The sequence below is a fragment of the Ochotona curzoniae genome, unplaced genomic scaffold (genome assembly GCF_017591425.1).
Source record: "Ochotona curzoniae isolate NIBS_2020 unplaced genomic scaffold, NIBS_Ocur_1.0 scaffold_3890, whole genome shotgun sequence".
NCBI classification, from domain to species: Eukaryota; Metazoa; Chordata; class Mammalia; order Lagomorpha; family Ochotonidae; genus Ochotona; species Ochotona curzoniae.
Window position 1 is genome coordinate 19,471,003 of NW_024467115.1, and position 21,381 is coordinate 19,492,383.

Consider the following 21,381-nt stretch of genomic DNA (forward strand, 5'->3'; position numbering starts at 1 on the left):
GGAGGATGGCCCAAGGTCTTGGGACCCTGCACCTGCTCAGCTGACCCGGAAGACGCTCCTGCCTCCTGATCAGCAGCCACTTAGGGAGTAGTGAATAGTGGATGGAAGATCTTTATCTCTTTATAAATCTGCCTTTCCAATAAAAATAAATGAATCTTAACAATATATATATTGTAGGGTAGAAGGTGTTTTGCAATTTTCCTAGTCCCCCTGTACTCTAAGCTCCCAATTCAATATAGTTCAGTGTAGGACCACCATTTTGTTACACCCTGCTAGCCCCTGACCCCAAATAGTCTAAACACGTGCAGCGCAATCCCCTTTACCTTGATTTCCACAGTGATTTCTTTACGGAAACCTCTGAACTTGACACAGCTTATCTTTATTTTTGGAAACACCAAGCCATATATATATATATATATATAGCATGTGTTACTATATACATGTGTTTGTACCAATGCTAACAATTACAAATTGAGTGACATGATACGAGTGTTGGGTAACTCCAAATCCAACATGTAAGATTAGCACAAGGATCAAAGCAAAATGAGCACACCACACTGGGCCATTCCCAAAGCTGCAGGGGCATCCGACAGATGATGAGTATGAAAAATAAGACGTTGATGAAGAGTATTGACGTTTTATAGAAAAATCATCATTGTTGATGTCAAAAGCAAACCTGCATGCTTACTCTGTGGCGAAGCTTTAGCAGCCATGCCAAATGCCAGTCTGAAGCCTCCTTACACCTCACTTCATGCTGGCCTGTAGTGCTTGGGAGACCAGATGCATCTGGATAAAATTAGTGTTTGTCAGGGGCTAGGCTTTACTGTGACAGAGACAATATTATTCAGATGAAGCAAACAGTAAGGTAATCATCACAAGGAGATCCAGGCCTCACTGAGAGGCAGAGCACTGCCACAGAGTTAGCAGCACCAAAGTGTTGCCTTGTGCTGCTCTGTCTATGGGAATCATCTCGGATTACTGGATTACTGAATGCTAGTACAGATATGGAAAGAACACAGCAGGGGTCTGTAACTTTCCAATTTTTTTCCTCTGGCTTGGGACAAGGCAATGAACCGACCATTTCCTCCATGGGATAACTGTAGAGTTTGAGAGGAACTGTGATGCTGGACGCCACGCAGGACATTAAGGAGAGGTGAACACTACTTGTTGGAGAGAATTGTTTTATCAATGAAAAAACTTGACCTAATATTTGAAAATTGGCTTTGTTATAGATGAAGCTTCAACTGGGATTGAATTTAATGTCACCACATCACGTGCCAAGAAATTCTCTGCCTGATTGCTGCAGCTCGGCAGTGTGGCGTCAGCAGCGGTGTCACGTGTGACTCATCAAAAGCTGAGGTTCTAACAGCCTCCAGTTACGCTTACTGAATGATCTTGACTATGTTGACCTTGAAGTGTGGTGGCTGAGTTGTGGGAATGGCCTCAGGAGGTTTTACAGACTGCATGATTTAGTTCATGGAGATAAAAGGAAATCCTATCAGGCAGCTTGATGATAGCAACTGGCTGCTAGATCTAGCATTCCTGCTGGACCGACAAGCCACCTGTTAGAGCTGAACATCAATGGCAAGGCCGCAGCCAGCCTCGCAGCTCCTTGCTTGCAAATGTGAAGTGTCTGAAGCTAAATGAAGGCCATGCAACTTGGAAGGTGAAACATGGTGGAAGGACCTAGGCCTTCTGAAATGACCCTTACAAATGCTGATGACTGTGAGAGGCATTTTAATGCAAGATTCAAGGATATGGAAAGGGAATAAATGAATTGAGCATCTGCTATACTCCTCGATGCAGAACCCACGGATGTGCCTGATCACCTACAGCTGGAAATCCTTCAGCTGTCACACAATGATGAGCCGAGAGCTGGGTGCAGCCACCTCCCAGGACTTGGGGTCTACAGACGCTGCATGAGCAGGGCTGAACTTCCCACTGGGAGGAGGGCCACGCTGAAACAGGCATCCACATTCACCACCTTCCATTGCGAGCAGTTCTTTTCAGAACTTAACATCACAGAGCTGGCTCCGCTCCAGAGCCACGCAAATCTGGGAAGGCAGCTGTGCGTGGCACCATCATCAGTACCAGCTGTTATCACACGCCTCACCCAGGAGAAGTTCCCGCTACCACAGTAGGGGAGTGAATGAAACACTTTGTTAAATACAGCAAGCTAATTGTTACATTGATACATTTGTATGGCCTGTTAATGATGTTCCAAATATCCAAGAGGCCCTCAGCAGTTATGAAAGATGGGGAAAGGGTCTTGTTCACCAAAGCTCCCATTGGCTGAGCATCATCCTGAGAAGCAAGCATCTAACTCAAGTCAGTCACACAAGGTATGCTGCTCACGGCGACCGAGAGACAGGTGTTTGCAGGTTAAGGGAGATTCTGTGAACCTGAAAGCAGGACATTTCTTTCATGGGGGAATTCTCAAGTTCTAAATTTTAGATTTCTATCACTTCTTGGCCTTGTGGCCAAGATCAAGTGTAGTCAATTCTAGATTTCTAAAGAATTAGTGCTCAAAGTGTGCCCCTACAACTCTGTCTCGTTTGCCTGTCCCTGCTTCAGTACTATTCAACCATACTTACTGCACTAACCCTCTGCCACTCAAAGCACATCAAGCTTGTCTGTGTCTTTACACCTGCATTTAGAGGGCCTTGGCACTGTCATGCAGCAGGCTCAGCCAACACTGGCATCCTCAGTTACAGTGCCAGTTTGAGTCCACTTTATTTCGATCTGTTCCAGGGCTAATGCACTTGAGAATGCAGTGGGAATGGCCCACGTCCTTGGGGACCCATGACACCTGTGGGAGACCTGAGTGGGGTTTCACACTGCTGCCTTTGGTTTGGCAGCTGTGGTCACTGGGGAGTGAAGCAGTGGATGAAAGATCTCTGTCCGCCCCTCCTCTTGTCACTCAGCCTTTCAAGCAAAATAAATCTTAAAAAACAAAAACAACAGAACTACACTTTGGGTGTATGTTTCCAAGGATGATCCTTCCCCAGATCAGTCTATACTAGGTTGGTGCACTTCAAATGTTTAAAAATGCTTATTTATTTTAAAGTCAGAGTTGCAGAGAAAGGAAGATACACAAAAAGATTGTCCACTTGCCAGTTGCCTCCCCAGGTGGCCACAACGGCGGGGCGTGGCCAGATCAAAGCCAGGAGCCAGGAGCTTCTCCCAGGTCTTCACGTGCATGCAGGAGCCCATGCATTTTGGCCAGCTTACATTGCTTTCCTATGTGCCTCAGTGGGGAGCTGGAGCTGAAGTGGCACGGTGCTCCACAATGTCACAAGTAGCGGGTGTACCAGCTATGCCATAATTCCAGCCCCTTCACTCATATTTCAGGATCTTTTCAGGAATGCCTTCCCTGACACTCTTTCTGTGGCACCTGCTCTATACCATAGTGCCATTATGACCTTCAGTTGTAATCTCAAGGCACATGCCACTAAAAGCAATTTTCTTATTGTTACTCTTTCCTTTACTGAGACTTTAATATTTTTTTAATTTACTGGTTCACTTTCCAAATGGTTGCAATGGCCAGGATGAAGCCAAGAACTCCATCCTGGTGTCCCACACAGATCAAGCAGAGGCCTGAACACTTGAGCCATCACTACTGCTTCCCAAGTGGAGGAGCTGGGACTTGAAGCAGTGCTCTGAGACACCAGCACTGCAGGCTACAGCCTCTCACTGCATCACAGCGCTGGCCTCGGGAACGTACCTCTGACCATGGGGTTCTTCTCCATGCTGTTGGTTTCCTGTCCTCCTACTATGGTAGCTGGCCAAAACAGATATTCCAAAGAGCAGTCACTTGAAATATGAGCTCTAGGAAAGTATATCCCTTCATCATCTTACAGGTTGCAAACTCTAAACCCTACAGGGCTAAGGTGGCAAAGAACTTGACATCGCTTGGACCCATCTAAAGAAGCTAGCTACTGAAGCCAGCACAGTGGCCTAGCAGGCTAATCCTGCACCTGTAACATCGCATCCCAGACAGATGCCAGTCTGAGTCCTGACTGCTCCACTTCTGATCCTGCTCCCTGCACATCGTCTGGGGAGGCAGTGGACACTGGCTCAGTTCCTTATATCCTTGCACTCACATGGAGACCCAGAAGAAGCTCCTGGCTTCCACTGTGGCCATCTGCAGAGTGAACCAGTGGATGGAAGATCTTCCTCACTGTCTCTCCTTCTCTCTGTAAATCTGCCTTTTAATAGAAGTAAACTTCTAAATCTTTTTTTTTTTAAAGATTTATTTTTATTATTTTTTTATTGGAAAGGCGGATATGCAGAGAGGAGAGACAGAGAGGAAGATCTTCCATCCGATGATTCACTCCCCAAGTGAGCACAACGGCCAATACTATGCCGATCCGAAGCCAGGAGCCTCTTCCGGGTCTCCCGTGCGGGTACAGGGTCCCAAAGCTTTGGGCCGTCCTCGACTGCTTTCCCGAGCCACAGGTAGGGAGCTGGAAGGGAAGCGGGGCTGCCGGGATTAGAACCGGCGCCCATATGGGATCCTGGGCGTGCAAGGCGAGGACTTAACCACTTGTGCCACCACGCCGGGCCCGTAAACTTCTAAATCTTAAAAAACAAAAAAAAGAAAGTAGCTGAACAGCTTGAACCAGCTCTGACCCACTGCTGCCAGGCTTTGCTGCAAAGAGCAGTTAGCGCCTTCCCTTCATTGCTGGGATTTCAAAGATGCATTTTCTTTTTCATTTCAGTGTTAACTGTTAGCAATCAACTGAAGAAGTTAAAATAGTAATGTGATTATTATTTAGTAATCATTAATAAGAAGACAAGAAGGGATGAGTTAAGATGAAACACAGAATGAATGTTGACAGGATTGCTCCCTAGAGTTGTCTGCACGGGTGGGAATGGAAAACCAGACACCCCCACGAAACTGGGGTAGACGTGACAGGCTGGAGTTCAAAGAAGCCAGGTGCACGTGCTAGTGGTGACAGACCTCAGCACAGACCTGGTGGGAAACAGCACAGTGCAGACCAACGCATGCAATGCATGATCACTGTTACAACACTAAAGCCATCTGCTAGATTACGTACATAGCAAACACCCAGATCTAGTAACTAGGATTATCAAGACCTATTTCAAATTCACGTCCTAGGTATTTTTTTTGGGAAGGAAGGTGGTAAAGCTGGATGGGACTGGGGAGCACTCGTGGTATCTGTTGTGTCTTATTTCAGTTAAAATGTGAAATGGGATGGGGGGGGCGGGGACAGTTGCTGGTGTTGCGGCACAGCACGCTAAACTGTGACATGCAAGGTTGGAACTCCACACGACACCCAGTAGGCGTCCACATGACACCCAGTAGGCGTCCCTGCAGCTCCATTCCTGATCCAACCCTCTGCTAACACACGCATACAGGTGGGGAAGCAGTAGCAGGTGGCCCAGGGCTCCGGACCCCTGCTCTCCATTTCAGAGAGGGAAAGGGGGAGTGAACCAGTAGAAGGACAGTATCTGTTAGTGTGTCTCTCCGTTTTTCAAATAGTTTAGAAAAGTTTAAAAAAAAAAAAATGAAACTTTAGCCTAGTGGCAAAAGTCCTTGATTTTGCACGCGCCGGGACCCCTTGTGGCCACTAGCTGTAATCCCGAGGCTCCACTTTCCATCCAGCTCCCTGCTTGTGGCCTGGGAGGGCAGGTCGGGGATGGTCCAAGGCCTTGGGACCCTGCAACCTGCACGGGAGACCTGAAAGAGGCTCCAGGCTCCTGGCTTCCAATCGGCTTGGCTCCAGCCACTGTGGCCTCTTGGGGGTGGGGGTGAATCAACAGATGGAAGATCTTCCTCTCTGTCTCTCCTCCTCTCTGTGTATCTGGCTTGTCAGTAAAAACAAATAATCCCAAATAAATAAATAAATAAGTAAATCTCGAAAAAAAAAAGGCAAAAAACAAATAAAAACCCACCAACGTCTGCTTATTCTGGGTAGCAGGCACATGCGAATCGGCTGTGGACTTTTCTTTCCAAAACGTTGCAGCATTTAAAAAAAACGACTGAAGGAGTCTCCAGGAAATGAAGAAGCCGGCGGCGTTCCCCGTCGGCCCGCGGCCCGCAACCTTCCCCTCGTGGCCCCCGACGCGGGGAGAGGCATCCCGGCCGAGAAGGGGAACTCACGTCCTCCCCCGGGGAGGGCAGCTAGCTCTCTGTCACAACTCCTCTTCCTGAGAAGACGGGAAGAACTGCCTTCAGTCCTTGCGGTCACGGACACAGGTTCCTCGAGGCTCACAGCGCTAACGTTTTAAGATAAAGTCCAACCTGCACCGAACCGGACGGCCCAGCCGGCCAAGGCCGCTTTAGCCTTGAAACGACCGAGCGACCAATGAGAAACAATCAGGAAAAAATGTTGCCATGGAGACGGGCTGGTGTCCTCCGACAGCACGCTGGGATTTGTAGTCTTTGGGAGCGGACCCAGAGGGAGCCGGGCCGCTTCCGGGAAGGAAGATACATTTCGCGTTCTCGGCCCCACCGCCGCCCTTTCAGTTCTTCCCTGCCCAGGCACAGGGCCGGCGATGAAGCCCACGCCCGTCAGAGTTACAGGCTCGCAGCGGCCCAGCACGGCAGCCATGCGATGCCGTACGGCAGACCCGAGACGCCGGTGGGGCCGGAAGAGGAGGGGCTCCCGCAGTGCGCCCGGAGGCTCCGTCCCCTGCGTCACTTCCGTAAACAAAGGGCGCTGCGGAGGCGCGGGGGCGGGAGGGTGACTCGGATTGCAGGCGCGCTTTCGGCGGTGGCTTCCAAGGCCACCGCGACTTTGCAGACTGAGGGAAGGGACCGGGGTCGCCGCCTCCTTCGGGTATGTGGTGGGAGCTCTAGAAGGCCTGCAGGCTCCCCCTTCCGTCTCTTCCTGCTGCTGGCTGTGGTCCCAACTGGACCTGGATGAAGGGTCCTGGCCAGGAGGACTGCGGACTGGGGGTGAGGAGGGAGCCTGAGGGGCGCGCAGTGACCCTACCGGCCAGGACATGGCACTCACAGCCAGTGGGTGAGCTGATCACGTCTTTCTAGAACGTTCCTGGCTGCCTGGTGGATTGGAAGCGTTTAGGTGCTCCTGTGACAAGGGTTGGCTCCTCTCAACATCGTAGTTTGGACCGCTGTTGCGTTATTGGCCGTGCTTGATTTCTTGGGTTCCTTATTTTCACTTTTTTCTGGTGTCTGCAAATGTTGCAGGAGCGTTGTAAGATGTGAAGGCCATTGTGTTGGTATCACAAACGCGTACAGGTCCTTGCCTTCGTAAGAACCGGTCCCCCATTGTATCCATCCCATCATCTCTTCAAAGGCCATTGGGTTTGTATGGCCTGTTGCAGGGACTCCGGAGTGACTGTTTTATTACTGCTGACGCTTCTCGAAGGGACAGCTGCAAGAGCAGCTGTGAGTGGGGTTAGTGGTGTTTGCCTGAGATTAGGGAACCCGCGTTGGCTGCTTTCCAGAAAGGCGCTCATTTCTTCTCCGGAAGCCTGGTACCTCCAGCTGCGGAGTCAGCCTGAGTATTCGGAGCTCAGTAATCTACGTACTGCTAATAATGACCCAGACGATGGCAAATCATGTTTTCGCTGAAATTCTCTAGTATTTAGGAATGTCGGTAATAGGTCTGAATAGGTAATAGGTCTGAATCTTTGATTGATCACAGCATAACTAAACACAATATGGGAAAAAATGCTTCATACGACTCAAGCTGTTTATATTTTGATGTTGTAAGTAACTATATAAACATCTCACGATTCATGAGGAAATAGTTTTCAAAAACTGTTGAAAGACAGAGAGAAGCACTGATTCACTCCTCAAGTGACTGCAGCAGGTAGAGCTGGGCCACATTGAAGCCTGGAACTCTGCCCTGGTCTCCTGTGTGAGTGCCATGGGCGTAAGAACTTGGACCCCGGTCCGTTGCTTTACCTGGGGCACAGCAGGAAACCGGATCAGAAGTGGAGCAGCCAGGAATCAAAGCAGAACTCTGACAAGTGCAGGCTTAACACACTGTGCCACCACACACTGACCCTGAAACAATGCAGTTAATGTCACAGTATGCACAAATTTTAAAAAATGCAAATTGATCGCTTTGGAGATTGGTATTAGAAAAATAAAGTTGGCTAATACATGAAGGGAAAATTAGTGGCGTAAATCAACCTTTCATGTGCACCCCAAGGAAGAGCCAGCAAAAGTGGATGGAGTTTACTTTCTGATATGGGCAAAGCCAAGTACGTCTTATAATGTAGAAACAGGTGAGGGAAAGTGGATTGAGAATAGGCAGTTGGATTTTGTAGACATGGAACTTGAATCGGCCTCACACCCAGGCAGAATCAGTCACTTGAAAAAGCTTTGCTTGCTCTATGGATGGCTGAGGCCCCGGACGCTTCTGCATCTCTTCAAATCTAATCAAAATCTACTTCTTCCTGGGCGTTCATTTTGATCAGCATGTGCCATGGGCAGCCACAGCTGCGCCAGGCTGGGGATGTTAGGGGGCTGATGGGTGTATTGTTTGTGTAATAATGGACCTTCTGTAAGGCAGGACTTTGACATGTGTCCCTGATACCCACTGCAGTGCTTAGCTTGGGGGAAGAGTGTCCCTAAAGCTTTATAACTCTGAGCGAGGAAAGAAAATGCTGAGAAAGGAAAAGCTACCTGGCAGACAGTTTCACTGAGGGCCTCTGGGTACTCAGTAGATAGCATAAGGGGTCCCTAGGGCCTTCTCCAGCCACCCCTGCAAGCCTTGGCCCTCTGTGGCCTGTGAAGTGGGCCTTCGAAGCTGATTGCGCATGGCATAGCAGGTCTGTGTCATCTCTGATTTCCTTGTTCAGGTCTTGGGAAGCTGGCCGTGGGGCAGCAGGGAGCTGAAGGCGATGGAAGAGCGGAAAGCGAAGAGGAGGAGTCCCAAGTCTTTCAGTGCCCACTCGACTCAGGTCGTCAATGCCAAAAGAAATGCCCTTCCAGTTAGTAAAAGTACGGGCTTTTCCAACCCCACGACGCAGTCAACGTCACAGCGGCCAAAGTTGAAAAGGTGAGTTCCTCCCGTGTAGGTGGGTGGGACCTTCCTGAGCCGTCACTTGTTGCCTCCCAGGGTGGGTGGGGGGATCCAAGGCTTGGGCCATCCTCCACTGCCTTTCCCAGACCGTTAACATGGAGCTGGATCAGACATGGGGTAGGCAGGACACAAACCAGCACAATCACATGTGTTTCATTATTCAGTCTTTTGGTGTGCCTTAGTATGTTTCATACATTTGTTTGAGATTTTTGAACAACTGGTTCTTTTGGCTTCTGACTTGAAGTTGATGCTTTTGCTGAATATTAACTTCGGTCTTTTTTTTTTTTTAAGAATTTATTGAGCTAGTGCTCCACATTTCCTTCTTTTTATAGATTCATTATTTTTATTTGAAAGGCAGATTTACGGGGGGACAGATAGAAACATCTTCCATCCACTGGTTTACCCCCCAAATGGCCGCAATTGCTGGAGCTGAGCTGATCTGAAGCCAGGAGGAAGGAGCTTCTTTCCAGGTTTCCATGTGACTGCAAGAGTGCAAGCACTTGAGCCATCCTCCACTGCCTTCCCAAGCCATGAGCAGGGAGTTGGATGGGAAGTAGTGGAGTATCCGGGACAGAAAGCAGCACTTCTATGGAGTGCTGGCTCTTGCAGAATGAAGATTAGCCAACTGAGCCATTGCACTGGCCCCTGGTTTTTAAGGGAAAATCCATTTAACTTGCTAACAACAACAACTCGCAAACACACACACACGGCTAATCTAGAATAACTTGCAAAAATGTTTTAAGCTAACTACATTATCTTTGCAGGGTGATGAAAGAGAAGGCCAAACCTCAGAGTGGAGAAGGAAAGGGGGCCCAGACAACTCCGATCCAGCACTCCTTCCTCACCGATGTCTCTGATGTGCAGGAGATGGAGAGAGGCCTCCTGAGTCTCCTCAATGACTTCCACTCAGGGAAACTCCAGGCATTTGGTAAGTGGGAGATGGTTTTCATTGCTGTGAATCAATCTCTCTCTCTCTCTCTCTCTCTCTCTCTCTCTCTCTCTCTCTCGCTGTCTCTCTCACACACACAGATTGTTTGCATTGTGTTACACACATGGCAGCTTCCATACTCCTGTGTGTCTTGCTTTTCTCTCTTAGGCAGCATCTGATGGAAATCACGCCAAGTTGTCTGGCATAGCTATAATTCATCCTTTTGCCAATGGCTGCATGATACTCTAAATTATGAATATGTGAATAGATTGTAGTCTGTCCCACCCTTTCCCTGTGGAAATTGTGTGTGGAACATCCTTTTCATGTATTCTATACTGATGCTTTGTGTCCTTGGAGTGGATTTCCATGAGATTACGGAGTCAACGCATAAGGATAATTTTAATTAAAATCTAGCTTTAGCACTTTTTACTTTAAAAGACTTTATTTATCTGGAGGGCAGCATTCATCTGCCATTGCAGACACCCACAGCAGCCTGGGATGGAGCTGAAGCTGGAGCCAGAGTCTCCACTGTGGGTGGCAGGCATCCAAGTGCTTAGGCAATGATCTGCTACGTTGCAGGTGTGTTCGCAGGAAGCTGGATGAAAAGCAAAGACAGGACTCAATTCCAGGCACTCCGATATAGGATGCTGGAGTGAAGCAACAGCCTAACCCGCTCTACCACAGCCTCTGCTCCTGTAATTTAAATTGTTGTGGAAGTGTCCAGATTCCTTCCACCCTCAGCAGTTTGTGGAAGAATCCTCTACTCTGAATTTGCACAAGGAGTAGGCATTACTAGTGTTAACTTTTTGCCAGTGTAATTTTCATGTCAGTTCTTGGCGTAAAGTGAGATTGTTTTCTAGAAATTCCCTCTGTGAAGGAAGTTTGAATGTCCATTGGTTTGGTAAGCAGTTCAGTGGCTCTTTCCAGGACCCTGTCCCAGGTTCCTGCTTAAGTGTGTCTGCTTTTGTTATTGTCAGTAAATGCTAAGGGACCTTTGTATGTTTTATATAGTAACCCTCAGACCTTTATTGATTATTTATACTAGATTAATTGGGGGTTTTATTTATGGTTTAGTTAAGCTTACTTTTTCTCTACTCGCACCCGATTATCTTTGCTTTTATAGTCTCTGGGGATCCAGTCTGGGTTTCACTGCCATGTGAGAAGAAGTCATGAAAGGCAGTGGTTTTGAACCCAGCCCCTCCTCTGCTCAATGGTACATTCTAGACACACTCAGACCTGAGGCCGCAGCAGTCTGTCGGTCTTCCGCCCTCAGTAGGGATGACTCTCTAAGGGCTGGGGTTGCAGTGCAGCAAGTAAAACTGCTGTCTGCATTGCTGAATCCCATATGGGCACAAGTTCGAGTCCCAGTGGCTCCATGACTGATCCAGCCGATCCAGCTTCCTGATAAAGTACCTGGGGAAGCAGCGGAAGATGGCCCAAGTCCTTGGGCCCCTGCATCCCCATGGGAGATTGAGAAGGTGCTCCTGACTCCTGACGTCAGACTGGCTCAGCTCCAGCTGTTGTAGCCATTTAAGGAGTGAACCAGTGGAAGGAAGATCTCTCTCTCCCTCTTTCTCTCTTTAATTTTACTATTCAGATAAATAAATCTTTAAGAAACAAAAAAAAGCCCATGAACTTTATTTAAAAGATGGAGAGATTGGCTTACTAAGTTGAGGGAGGGGTACATTAAGTGCCTCCAGTCCCACAGGGTCCCAGGTCTTGCGTTCGTGGGGTCATTTCTCTATGCAGTGGCCAACATCCATTGTTAGCACTTGTCTCAAAGGTGAAGTTTTCAGAAATCTCTGAGCAAAGGGTCACAACTGCTTGCAAGTAGCCCCGGCACTGCCTGGAGCCCACTCGCCATCACTAGGAATGCCAGAGCACCTCATGGCCAGCCTATTGCTGACCTGCTGGGGAAGGATCCCAGCACTGCTGACCTGCCAGAGCTTCCACATGACCTGAGCATGCACCACTTAACCGCAGCTTCAGTCTGGAAGATTCCTTATCTTCACTGTTGAGGAGTCTAGATATTAGGCAAAAGCTGCTGGTATAACTTGTCCTTTGCTTTATAAAGCGAATGCCTCAAATGTGGAAGAGAAGGAGGGAGAGGGGGAAGTAGCAGCGAAGAGAGTGTGGTACTGGGGCAGGGAAAGGCAGAGAGATAGAGGGTGTAGTAAATCATTTTGTGACATTTGGAAGCCGCAGACCTGGGGCCATTCACTGACACCAGGGAGAGGCAGAGTTACAGTGAGGGTGAGAGACTGAGAGAATGAGAGATCTTCCATGCTCTGGTTCAGTCCCCAAATAGCTACAGTGGCCAGGGATGGGCCTGACTGAAGCTGCAAGCCAGGAGCTTTGGGGTTTCCTGGGTACAGAGGCCCAACCTGGACCATCCTCTACTGCTTTCCAATTATATACAAAACATATGCAGTCATTAAATAAAACAGATTTCTTTGAGAGCACTCTAGGTTTTCTCTTCAGGCTGTTGGTTTGATTTGTCCTAATCCTTATTAATGTTCTGGGATATTCTCCAGGAAATGAATGTTCCATTGAACAGATGGAGCATGTCCGTGGAATGCAGGAGAAGTTAGCCCGGCTGAACCTGGAGCTCTACGGGGAGCTGGAGGAACTGCCCGAGGAGAAGAGAAAAACAGCCAGTGACGCCAATCTCGATCGGCTGCTGTCTGATGTAAGGAGAGGTTTTTTTTTTTCCTTCATTCTTTATAAACAATTTTAGGTGTTAGTGCTTTAAAAAAAAAAGAAGCAAAGCTCACCTGTTTAGTCACTTTAAAGTGTATGTGTTTTTAGTTTACTCACAGTGTTGTGCAGGGAGCACTTTCTAACCCCAAACATTTCCATCATGCAGAGAAGAAACGCTTGCCAGTCCTTATCTGCTAGCATCCGCTGGTCCACTGTGAACTTGACAGATTTGCCTGCTCTGGACATGGCAGATAAATGCAATTCTGCAGTGTGCGTGTGTGCGCCCCAAGTGGATTCTTTGATTTAGTGGAGTGTTGTCCAGTTTTACCCGTGCTATTACTTTGTTAAAAAAGAATCGCATTCCAGGGAAATGCTTGTATTCTACAGACACTGGCAACTCTGAGAGGGGCATATCTGCACTTGTGCACATATGTGTACATGTGACGACATGTTCCGCCCCCAGGGCTGGGCCCTCGCTTTTCCTGTAGAACCAAGTTTGGTGTTGATCATCACTCAGTGCATGGCTGTCGGTATTGTCACCTGAGGCTGCCGTGGCCAAGTGCGCCATACCTGGAAGCCTCCACAGCCCTACTTCCTCTCATTTTGGAGGCTGAGAGTTGCAGATCGGGGTGTCCTGTTTATAATGGGCTCTTCCGCATTCGCATTGTGAGCCCCTCCATGGCATTATCCCCGAATGCCCTTTTGTCAGGATATTGGTCACAGTGCCTAGGGCCCACCCCAATGACATCATTTTGACCCAATGACCTTCTTCAAGGCCCTGTCTCCAGATACACATTCCAAGAGGCTAGGGCTGAGGATCAGCACATGCATTTGAAGATTTAGTTCAGTTCGTAACACCACATGTGATTATTTTTACAGAGAAGTGTTAAATTTTCCTCCTTAAATTCTTTTTGAAACAAATATAAGAAAGAATTGAATTCAGTACTCTTCAGATTGCATGCTCATGACAATAAAGGGGTAATTTCTGTCGCCTTTCTCTATCTTTTGAATAAGTAAATGTGAGAGAATTGTCCATACTTTATTATTTTTGTAAAGATTTATTTACTTATTTGAAAAACAGAGTTTGAAAGAGAAGGAGAGGTAGATCCTCTGTCAGTTGGCACTCGCTCCCAGATGGCCGGAACACCAGTGGTGGGACAGGCTGAAGCAGAAGCCTGTGGCCCTCGTGCGGCACAGGGATCCAAACATGTAGGCTATCTTCTGCTGCCCTCCCATGCACATGAACAGGGAGCTGCGCTGGAAGTGGAACAGCCTAGGCTTGAACTGGCCGTAACGTGGGATGCTGGTGCTGCAGCCACTCAGCCTGCAGCCCACAGCGCCAGCCCCTTGTCCCTACTTATTTCAGGCCTGGTATGATTAACCTATCAGTTATTTCCTTTTAGCAGTTCATGTTTGAATTTTATCCCTCTTATCAACTACAAGCTTCACTTGCTATAAATTTGGAGAAGTATCTTATGATAGGGTGAAAGGAACACTGATTTTGACATCACCAATCCTTTGGTGAACCCAGCATTTGCAGTTGAATAATAATTGGGTAGCACCGAATAATTTAGCTAGCATTTCTCCGGTTTGAGTTTCCCTTTCTGTAAAATAGGGGTGCTGTGATTTGAATGTTGTCCTCTTGGAAACCTCAGTGGCGACAGGAGTGAGACAGTCAAGAATGACATCTGTATAACAGAGGCCCAAGAGGGCAGCATTTGACACAGTATTTATATTGAGCTGCAGACATGGCATCCTTTATCAGAGTTCCTGGGTTCAAGTCTTATCTCCTCTGGTTCTGATACATACACATTTTTTTTTAAAGATTTACTGTGAATCTGACGTGATGGCCCAATGGCCATCCTTGCACATGCTGGGATCCCATATGGGTGCCAGTTCGTGTCCCAGCTGTTCCACTTCCCACAGCTCTCTGCTTCTGGTTCAGGAAGGCAGTGGAGGAAGGCCCAAAGCCTTGAGACCTTACACCTACAGGGAAACCCAGAAGAAGCTCTTGGCTCCTGGCTTCGAGTCAGCTCAGCTCCAGACATTGCAGCCTCTTGGGGAGGGAACAAGCAGATGGAAGATCTTTCTGTCTGAATCGCATTCTCTCTACAAATCTGACTTTCCAATAAAATAAGTAAATACAGTTATTTATATAGTAATTTGAAAGACAGTGTTATGGAGAGCAGTCTTCCACTTGCTGGTTCACTCTAATGTTTGTAATGACTGGAGCTGGTCTGTTCCAAATCCAGGAGCTTCATGGAGGCCTCACATGTGGGTGCAGGGTCCCAACTACTTGGGCTATCCTCTTCCACTTTCCTAGATTCATTAGAAGTGGGGTAGCCAGAACTTAAACTGACACCTGTATGGGATGCTGATGTCACAGGTGGTGGCTTTACCTGCTCTGCCACAAAGGAGGCCTCTGATCCTGCTGTTAATGTGCACCCTAGGAGCAGCAGATAATGGCTCAGGTACTTGGGTTCCTGGCACTCACATGGCAGATCCAGAATTTAGTCCTGGGCCCCTAGTTTTGGCCTGACCCAGCCAAACCTGTTCTGGACCATTTGAGTAATAAACCAGTAGAAGATCTTTGGGGAGAAGTTCAGAAGAGATTCCTTGCTAGCATTGTGGCACAATGACTTAGGCCATAGGCTGCAACAGTGACATGCCGTTAGATGGCCAGTTCAAGTCCCAGCAGTGCCTCTTCCCATCCAGTTCCATGTTAATGGCCTAGGAAAGTGCCTGGGTTCCTGTCACCCATTTGGGAGACCACGGTTGAGTTCCTGGCTCCTGGCTTTGGCCAAGACTAACTGTTGGGTCTTTCTGGTGAGTGAGCAAGTGGATGAGGGTCTCTGGCTCTCTGTAACTGTGTTTCAAATAAGTAAATATATAAATAAGAATATTTTTTAGAAGAGAGAGAATTAGAAGAATACATAAAGAAAGACGGAGAGGGCAGCTGGCACCATCAGCTCAACAAGCTAATTCTTTACCCTGTGGCACCATCTCATGGGTTCTGGTCTTTGTCCTGACTGCTCCACATCCCATCCACCTCCCTGGTTGTAGCCCAGGAAGGCAGTGGAGGATTGCCCAAAGCTTTGAGACCCTGGAACCACATGGGAGACTGGTCTTCGGATTGGCTCTGCTCCAGCTGTTGGGGCCATCTGGGGGGTGAACCAGCAGATGGAAGATCCTTTTACGTCTCTTCTCTGTAGATATGCCTTTCCAGTAAAAAGGATAAATCCTTAAAAAAAGAGAGAGAGAGGGAGAGAGAGAGAGAATCCCTTACCTCTCTGTCACCCTCTCTTTTCAAGATTGATTTTATTTGTTTGGAAGACCAAATTAGAGAGTTGGAGAGAGACTTTCCATCTACTGGTTCCCTCTCCAGATGGCCATAATTGTTAGGGCTGGGTGAATCTGAAGCCAGGAACTTCATCTGGGTCTCCCATGTGGGTGGAGGGTCTCAATCACCTGGACCATCCTCAGCTGCTTTCCCAAGAACATAAGCAGTGCTGGGTCAGAAGTGGGATTGCTGGAACTTGAGCCGGTGCCCATAGAGGATGCCGGAACCATAGGTGGCCACTTAACCCTCTCCATTACAACACCGTTACCTCTTCTACCCTGTAGAGACACAGCCTGGAGGAGCAGGGAATATTGTGATGTTATGCAGTGAGTTAAACCACCACGCCTGTATTCCAGAAATCCCATCTGGGAATGGTTAGCTCTAAGTTTCTGATCCTGGGCCTGGGGAGCAAAGAAGAGAGCTCAATTCCTTGAGGTCTTGCCACCCATGTGGAGAGGCTGTAATGGGGAGCGTCTAGCTTCTGGCTTCAGCCTGGCCCAGCCCTGGCTGTTGCAGTGTGTGGAATGAAGTAGCAGATGGAAAATCTCTGTCTCTCTCTGTTGACTCTGCAATAATTAAGTATGTCTTGGAGGGAAAAAGTGGCACCATCCTGTGAACAGAAGCAGGCCTTCACTAGGACACATAAGCTGCAGGCACCTTGGATTGCCCAGGTTTCACGGCCATGACACATTTCTGGTGCTTGTGAGTCACCAGTGTTTGATGTTTTCTTACAGCAGCCCTAACACACCAGGAAATGGTAAATTCTATTTCGTACTGAAAATGGAATGATGTGAAATACTTTTGTAATTCATAAGGGTTGTATATTACAGAGTTTGGTAATTATAATGTCTTTTTTTTTTCTTTTAAAAACTGCCATTAGAGATTTATTGTAATTATGTGTGGTTTTTAGGAACCCTTTGAAACTTACATTTTTATCATTTGACTTTCATTCTGTTCTGACAGTTGATTCATAAAGGCTAAAACACACCATAGTTACTTCTAAAATGAAAGATTTTTGCTACTATTGTAAATACTAAAGGATATTCTTTTCAAAATATTTAAAAGCATAGTTAGCAATTGCTGTTTGTGTTTAATCTTATGAAGTAAAATTTAAACTTATTTCTTTGTGTTACAGTTAGAAGAATTGAATTCTTCCATGTATCCTTTGTCTGTCAACAGAGCAAAATTTGGAATGTGTAATTTTTGGTGAATAATCTCAGTCATAATTTTCAAAGACGTCTTCTTTAGATAGCATGAACAAGGGCACACACGGTGCCATTTACCAGGGCCAACTCTCTCACCTTTGTTTTCCAGATGCGATTTTCTCATTGTTTTTGTATGCTGGAGTTTTATTTTTTATTTCTTCTGCTTTGCTTTGTATTTATTTAGAGTTTTTAAAGTAAATTAACATTTTTTTTTTTTCAAATCTTGGATTTGAGGCTAACTAGCCACTGAAAATATGGGGAAAAAACCAGTGTCATAATATGGGATATTTTAAGCACATAAAGTTGAAAAGTATCATTTAAATGCAGGCCTCAAGGAATGTTTACCTGGCTTGTGAAATGACATTTTCATAACTAAGTGTACAACATGCATTATTGGATTAGCTTAGGAAAATCACCAAGGCCCATGCAGAGTGTTCTGATGTTGACATTCTGGTTTCAAGCAATTGTTTATGAATGCTTCTGGATGTGTTTTGCACATGATGATGGGCTCAGAGAAGTACATGCTAATCTACTGGAGCCTGCCCTGGGAGGTAGCCGGTGTAATACTTCCCATTTTACAGGCACTGAAAATTAGGTTTGAAAAGGCTCATTATCTGTGGGATTCGTGTAAATTGTTATCAGCAACGACTTAGAAGGGGGCTGAGATTTGAGTTAAGGAACTTCTCTTAGAGTAGTTTCTGGTTCTTTGCTGTTTTCATTTTATTCTTATCTTTGCTTTAGATTCTTTTCTGTGCATAGGACTCCGAAGTATCTCCTATCTGTTTCCTGAGTTCTTGTTAAATATTTGCATGTTTCACCACATTGCTCAGGTCTGCCAGGGCTGGACTTTGTCTGTCACAAACAAGTCAACATGGCAGGACGCAGAAGCACAGACCGTGCTGTGTGGTGTCTTGGTAGGCAGCCGTCCCAGCTTGAGCAGGGTCTGGCGTCCTGGTTTCCTCATCTCTCAGGAATGTTCTCCTGGTTGTCCTCCCTGTCATCATGCTGGTGTTACCTGATTTCCCAGAATATTTCAAAATCCCTGAATGACAGGCATTGCTGATCCCTGAGCCTGGTTTTGAACATGGAATGGCTTTGCTCTCTCTCCATGTTAAGTTGTCAGGCATAGTCAGTTCTGTCTGATTCTTCCTTCAGTTCTCCACGTGGTCATTCCAGGCTCTTACTGGATTCTAGAACTTTCCAGCATTCTGTTCCAACTCCAGAGCTACACTGTCCAGTATGACGGCTGCTAGTTAGGTGGCTGTTGCACATGAGATGGGGCTAATATGACTGGAAATGTGCTGTGCAGGTAATGCACTCATTTGATTTCAAAGACTTAGTATGAAAAATAAAGTATTTTTATAATGACATATGTTATAATTATACTTTATAGGTTATGTTAAACCATACACTGTATATTATTAAAATTAGTTTTGTCCCCTTTTCTTTTTAAATGTAGCTACTAGAAACATAAAAACAGTATATGTGGCTTACATTATATTTCTTTTGGACAGTGTTCACTAAAATTTAGGCATGCTGCCATATTTATCTTACTAAAGCATCACTTTCTTCTTGCCACTCTAATTTCTTACAGTTTTTTAAACCACATAAAACCTTTTAAAAGTTCCTAATAATTTGATAACAACCTGCATAGTTTTCACACAACCTGTTACATCTCTTCATTTTCATTCTGCAATCATTACTCAAGCTGATCTTCTGGCTGTCTAAGAACACATTGTGTTCCTTCCCGCCTGTAGTCTCTGTTCAGATGTCCATCCTACCTGAAGTTGCTCTGGCTTCCCCTTCCAGGGATGGGGAACATGCGCTCTGTGGACCACATGAGGCCCACGAATCTCTTGACCTGGGCCTGTTGGTGGTACTCTGATAGATCTATAGTGTAATTATTTTTAAATTGACAATTTTGTGTGGCTCATGGATGATGTTACGAATATTCCAGTGGCCCTTGGCAGATAAAAGTTTCCTCACCTCATATTAACGAGTTACATGCAAGCCAATCATTTCCATAAAGTATTTCGTTAGTACCCTAAGACTAAAAGTCCGTTTCATCTGCTTTGGTGTGTGTTGATTTTTACACCTGTCTGTGATGGCTGTGATGTTTTTGTAACCTCTCCCAGATCTGTATTGCTAGCATTTCAGAAAAATTGTATTGAATAATTTGAATGGCAGATTAGGAAGAGGGAGAGGCAGAGAGAGAATAGTCCATCCACTAGTTCACTTCCAAATGGCCGCAGGGCTGACTGTGTCAGGTGGAACTCAGGAGCCGGGAACGCCCAGTCAGTCTTTTCTTACATGCCTGTAATCACCCCCTCACCTAGAAACTTCCTCTTGCTGCTTTAAAAATTATTCTCTTGGAACCTGGACATAGTCTAAATTCAGAGTGGGTGTCTATGCTACTAGTTGAATTGCCTGTGTCTGACATGAGAGTGCTTGGGTTTCATTGCCAGTGCTGGCTCCTGACTCCAGCTTTTTGCCAGTACAGGCCATGGGAGGTTGTGGTCCTTGCCTGCGCCGTGGGACGCCTGGAATGAGTTCCTAGCTCCTGGGGTTAGCCTACCCAACTGAAGCCTTTGGAACATTTGGAGAAGGAGCCAGCAGATGGGAGCTAGTACACTGTTTCTCTTTCTGTAACTCTTTTCCAACCATAGTATAATTAGCTATATTAAAAATTGTTTCACCACATCTAGTGTGCCATTAATAACACAGAAGGTTTTCCCTAGAGCGTATTTATTTTTTCCGGAAGTTCTGCCTCTTAGCTCCGGAGTGTGATTTGCAGAGATTTAAAAGCACTCATGGTGAATGGAAATCTTCTTAACCAATGCATTCAGACAGAAACTCCACTTGGCAGATGCGCAAGATGTTCCGAACACTTCTGCCAGCTAAGGTGAAATGCAGGGTGCTTGCTTGTGATGTGAAGAGAAGCAGCGGTCTTGACTTGTCCAGCTGAATCCAGTAGCAGAATCATCTTCCGCAACACCGAATTAAAGTGCTTAAAGTTCAAATGCAGGGATTGTTCTCACATACTGCTTTTAGTAAATCCAGCTTGCTGTCATTCACCCTAACTGGAGCCCTGGGCCTTGTTCAAGACTTGATCATGGGATGTGGTACCAAGGTCGTGCTGCTCTGCTTCTTGTTGCCTCAGGGGTTATACTTGAATGCCTTGTGCTGAGGTGTCTTGGTGGGGCTGAGGGATCCAGCCTTCCCGAGCTCGCCAAAGTCGTTCCGTTGTGGGGCCAAGTGGGTGGTGCCCAGGCCTTGGGCAGCCCGGTGTCGGTTTACTTGACAATCGGTACACGCACGCTGGTGTGTTCTCCAAAGGCCAGTGACTACAAAAATGTTCATTAAGTATTTGTGAGATTCGCTATTTTTTAATAAAGTGATCATTTGAAACTAGTCTGTGTCATCTGTTATGCTGAATGTGTATCATCTTCACTCTGGGACTACACAAGGGTTCAGCTTGCAAAGGAAATGTTTAAAGGCTGGACTTCTCAACTTCCTGGCAAACACTTCCTTGTGCACACCCACCTACTAGTATAGTGTAATGGAAGATTATGGGCTTCAAACTTTTTTTTCAAGATTTATTTATTTTTATTATGAAGATATACAGAGAGGAGAGAACAGAGGAAGATCTTTCGTCCGATGATTCACTCCGTAAGTGACTGCAACCACCAGTGCTGTGCCGATCTGAAGCCAGGATCCTGGAGCCCCTTCTGAGTGTCCCACTTAGGGTCCCAAGGCTTTTGGGCTGTCCTCCACTGCTTTTTGAGCTGGGGCTCAAACTGGTGTTCATATCGAATACCAGCATCACAGGCAGTGGCTTAACCTGCAAAGCCATGATACTGAGTCTCTATTGTAGATATTTTGTCCAAATGGATTTATTCAGCATAGTGGTCGTTTGTGACTGGCTTCTTTGGCCTAGCATGATGTTAATAGGGTCATCCACACTGTTGCATAGGTCAGCACTGTTGATGGTTCAGTTGTATTCCAGTGTGGAGACACCACATTTTGCTGATTGCAGCTCAGTCACCTATAGCTATAGATGTGCATGCCTCTGCTTCGTTGTTTCGAGGCCACAGAAAAACCAGAGACTGATAAGCATTGAATGATAGTTTCTAAAATCCCAATTTTAGTTATTTTTATTACAAATTTAAACATTGATCAGTT

General features: G+C 46.5%; 1 protein-coding gene and 1 long non-coding RNA gene across 3 annotated transcripts; one reads left to right on the forward strand and one right to left on the reverse strand.

Annotated features, from left to right (window-relative positions):
* Window positions 1–4,764: 4,764 nt before the first annotated feature.
* On the reverse strand, window positions 4,765–18,375 carry LOC121146101. Its single transcript, XR_005882147.1, has 3 exons — window positions 18,363–18,375; window positions 7,472–7,477; window positions 4,765–5,182 (listed from the first exon to the last, which is right to left on the reverse strand). It is a non-coding gene; the product is annotated as an uncharacterized LOC121146101 (long non-coding RNA).
* CCDC28A (coiled-coil domain containing 28A) lies at window positions 6,696–20,669 on the forward strand. 2 transcript variants are annotated; one of them, XM_040965391.1, is made up of 6 exons: window positions 6,696–6,806; window positions 8,803–9,002; window positions 9,791–9,954; window positions 12,489–12,643; window positions 17,130–17,152; window positions 20,046–20,669. In XM_040965391.1, exons 2-6 carry the CDS (start codon window positions 8,845–8,847, stop codon window positions 20,098–20,100), a joined length of 555 nt encoding a protein of 184 aa, XP_040821325.1. In that variant the 5' UTR covers window positions 6,696–6,806; window positions 8,803–8,844; the 3' UTR covers window positions 20,101–20,669. The 2 variants fall into 2 exon arrangements, with proteins under 2 accessions (XP_040821325.1, XP_040821324.1); XM_040965390.1 differs by lacking the exon at window positions 6,696–6,806 and adding an exon at window positions 7,229–8,226.
* The last annotated feature ends 712 nt before the right edge of the window (window positions 20,670–21,381 follow it).

What these genes read in the sequence shown, in the direction of transcription:
- CCDC28A (XM_040965391.1), top strand. Translation starts at nt 8,845, where the DNA reads ATGGAAGAGCGGAAAGCGAAGAGGAGGAGTCCCAAGTCTTTCAGTGCC. An exon ending in AGGGAAACTCCAGGCATTTG is followed by an intron (nt 9,955 to 12,488) that starts GTAAGTGGGAGA and finishes GATATTCTCCAG; the next exon opens with GAAATGAATGTTCCATTGAA. An exon ending in GAAGAATTGAATTCTTCCAT is followed by an intron (nt 17,153 to 20,045) that starts GTATCCTTTGTC and finishes CAATGCATTCAG; the next exon opens with ACAGAAACTCCACTTGGCAG.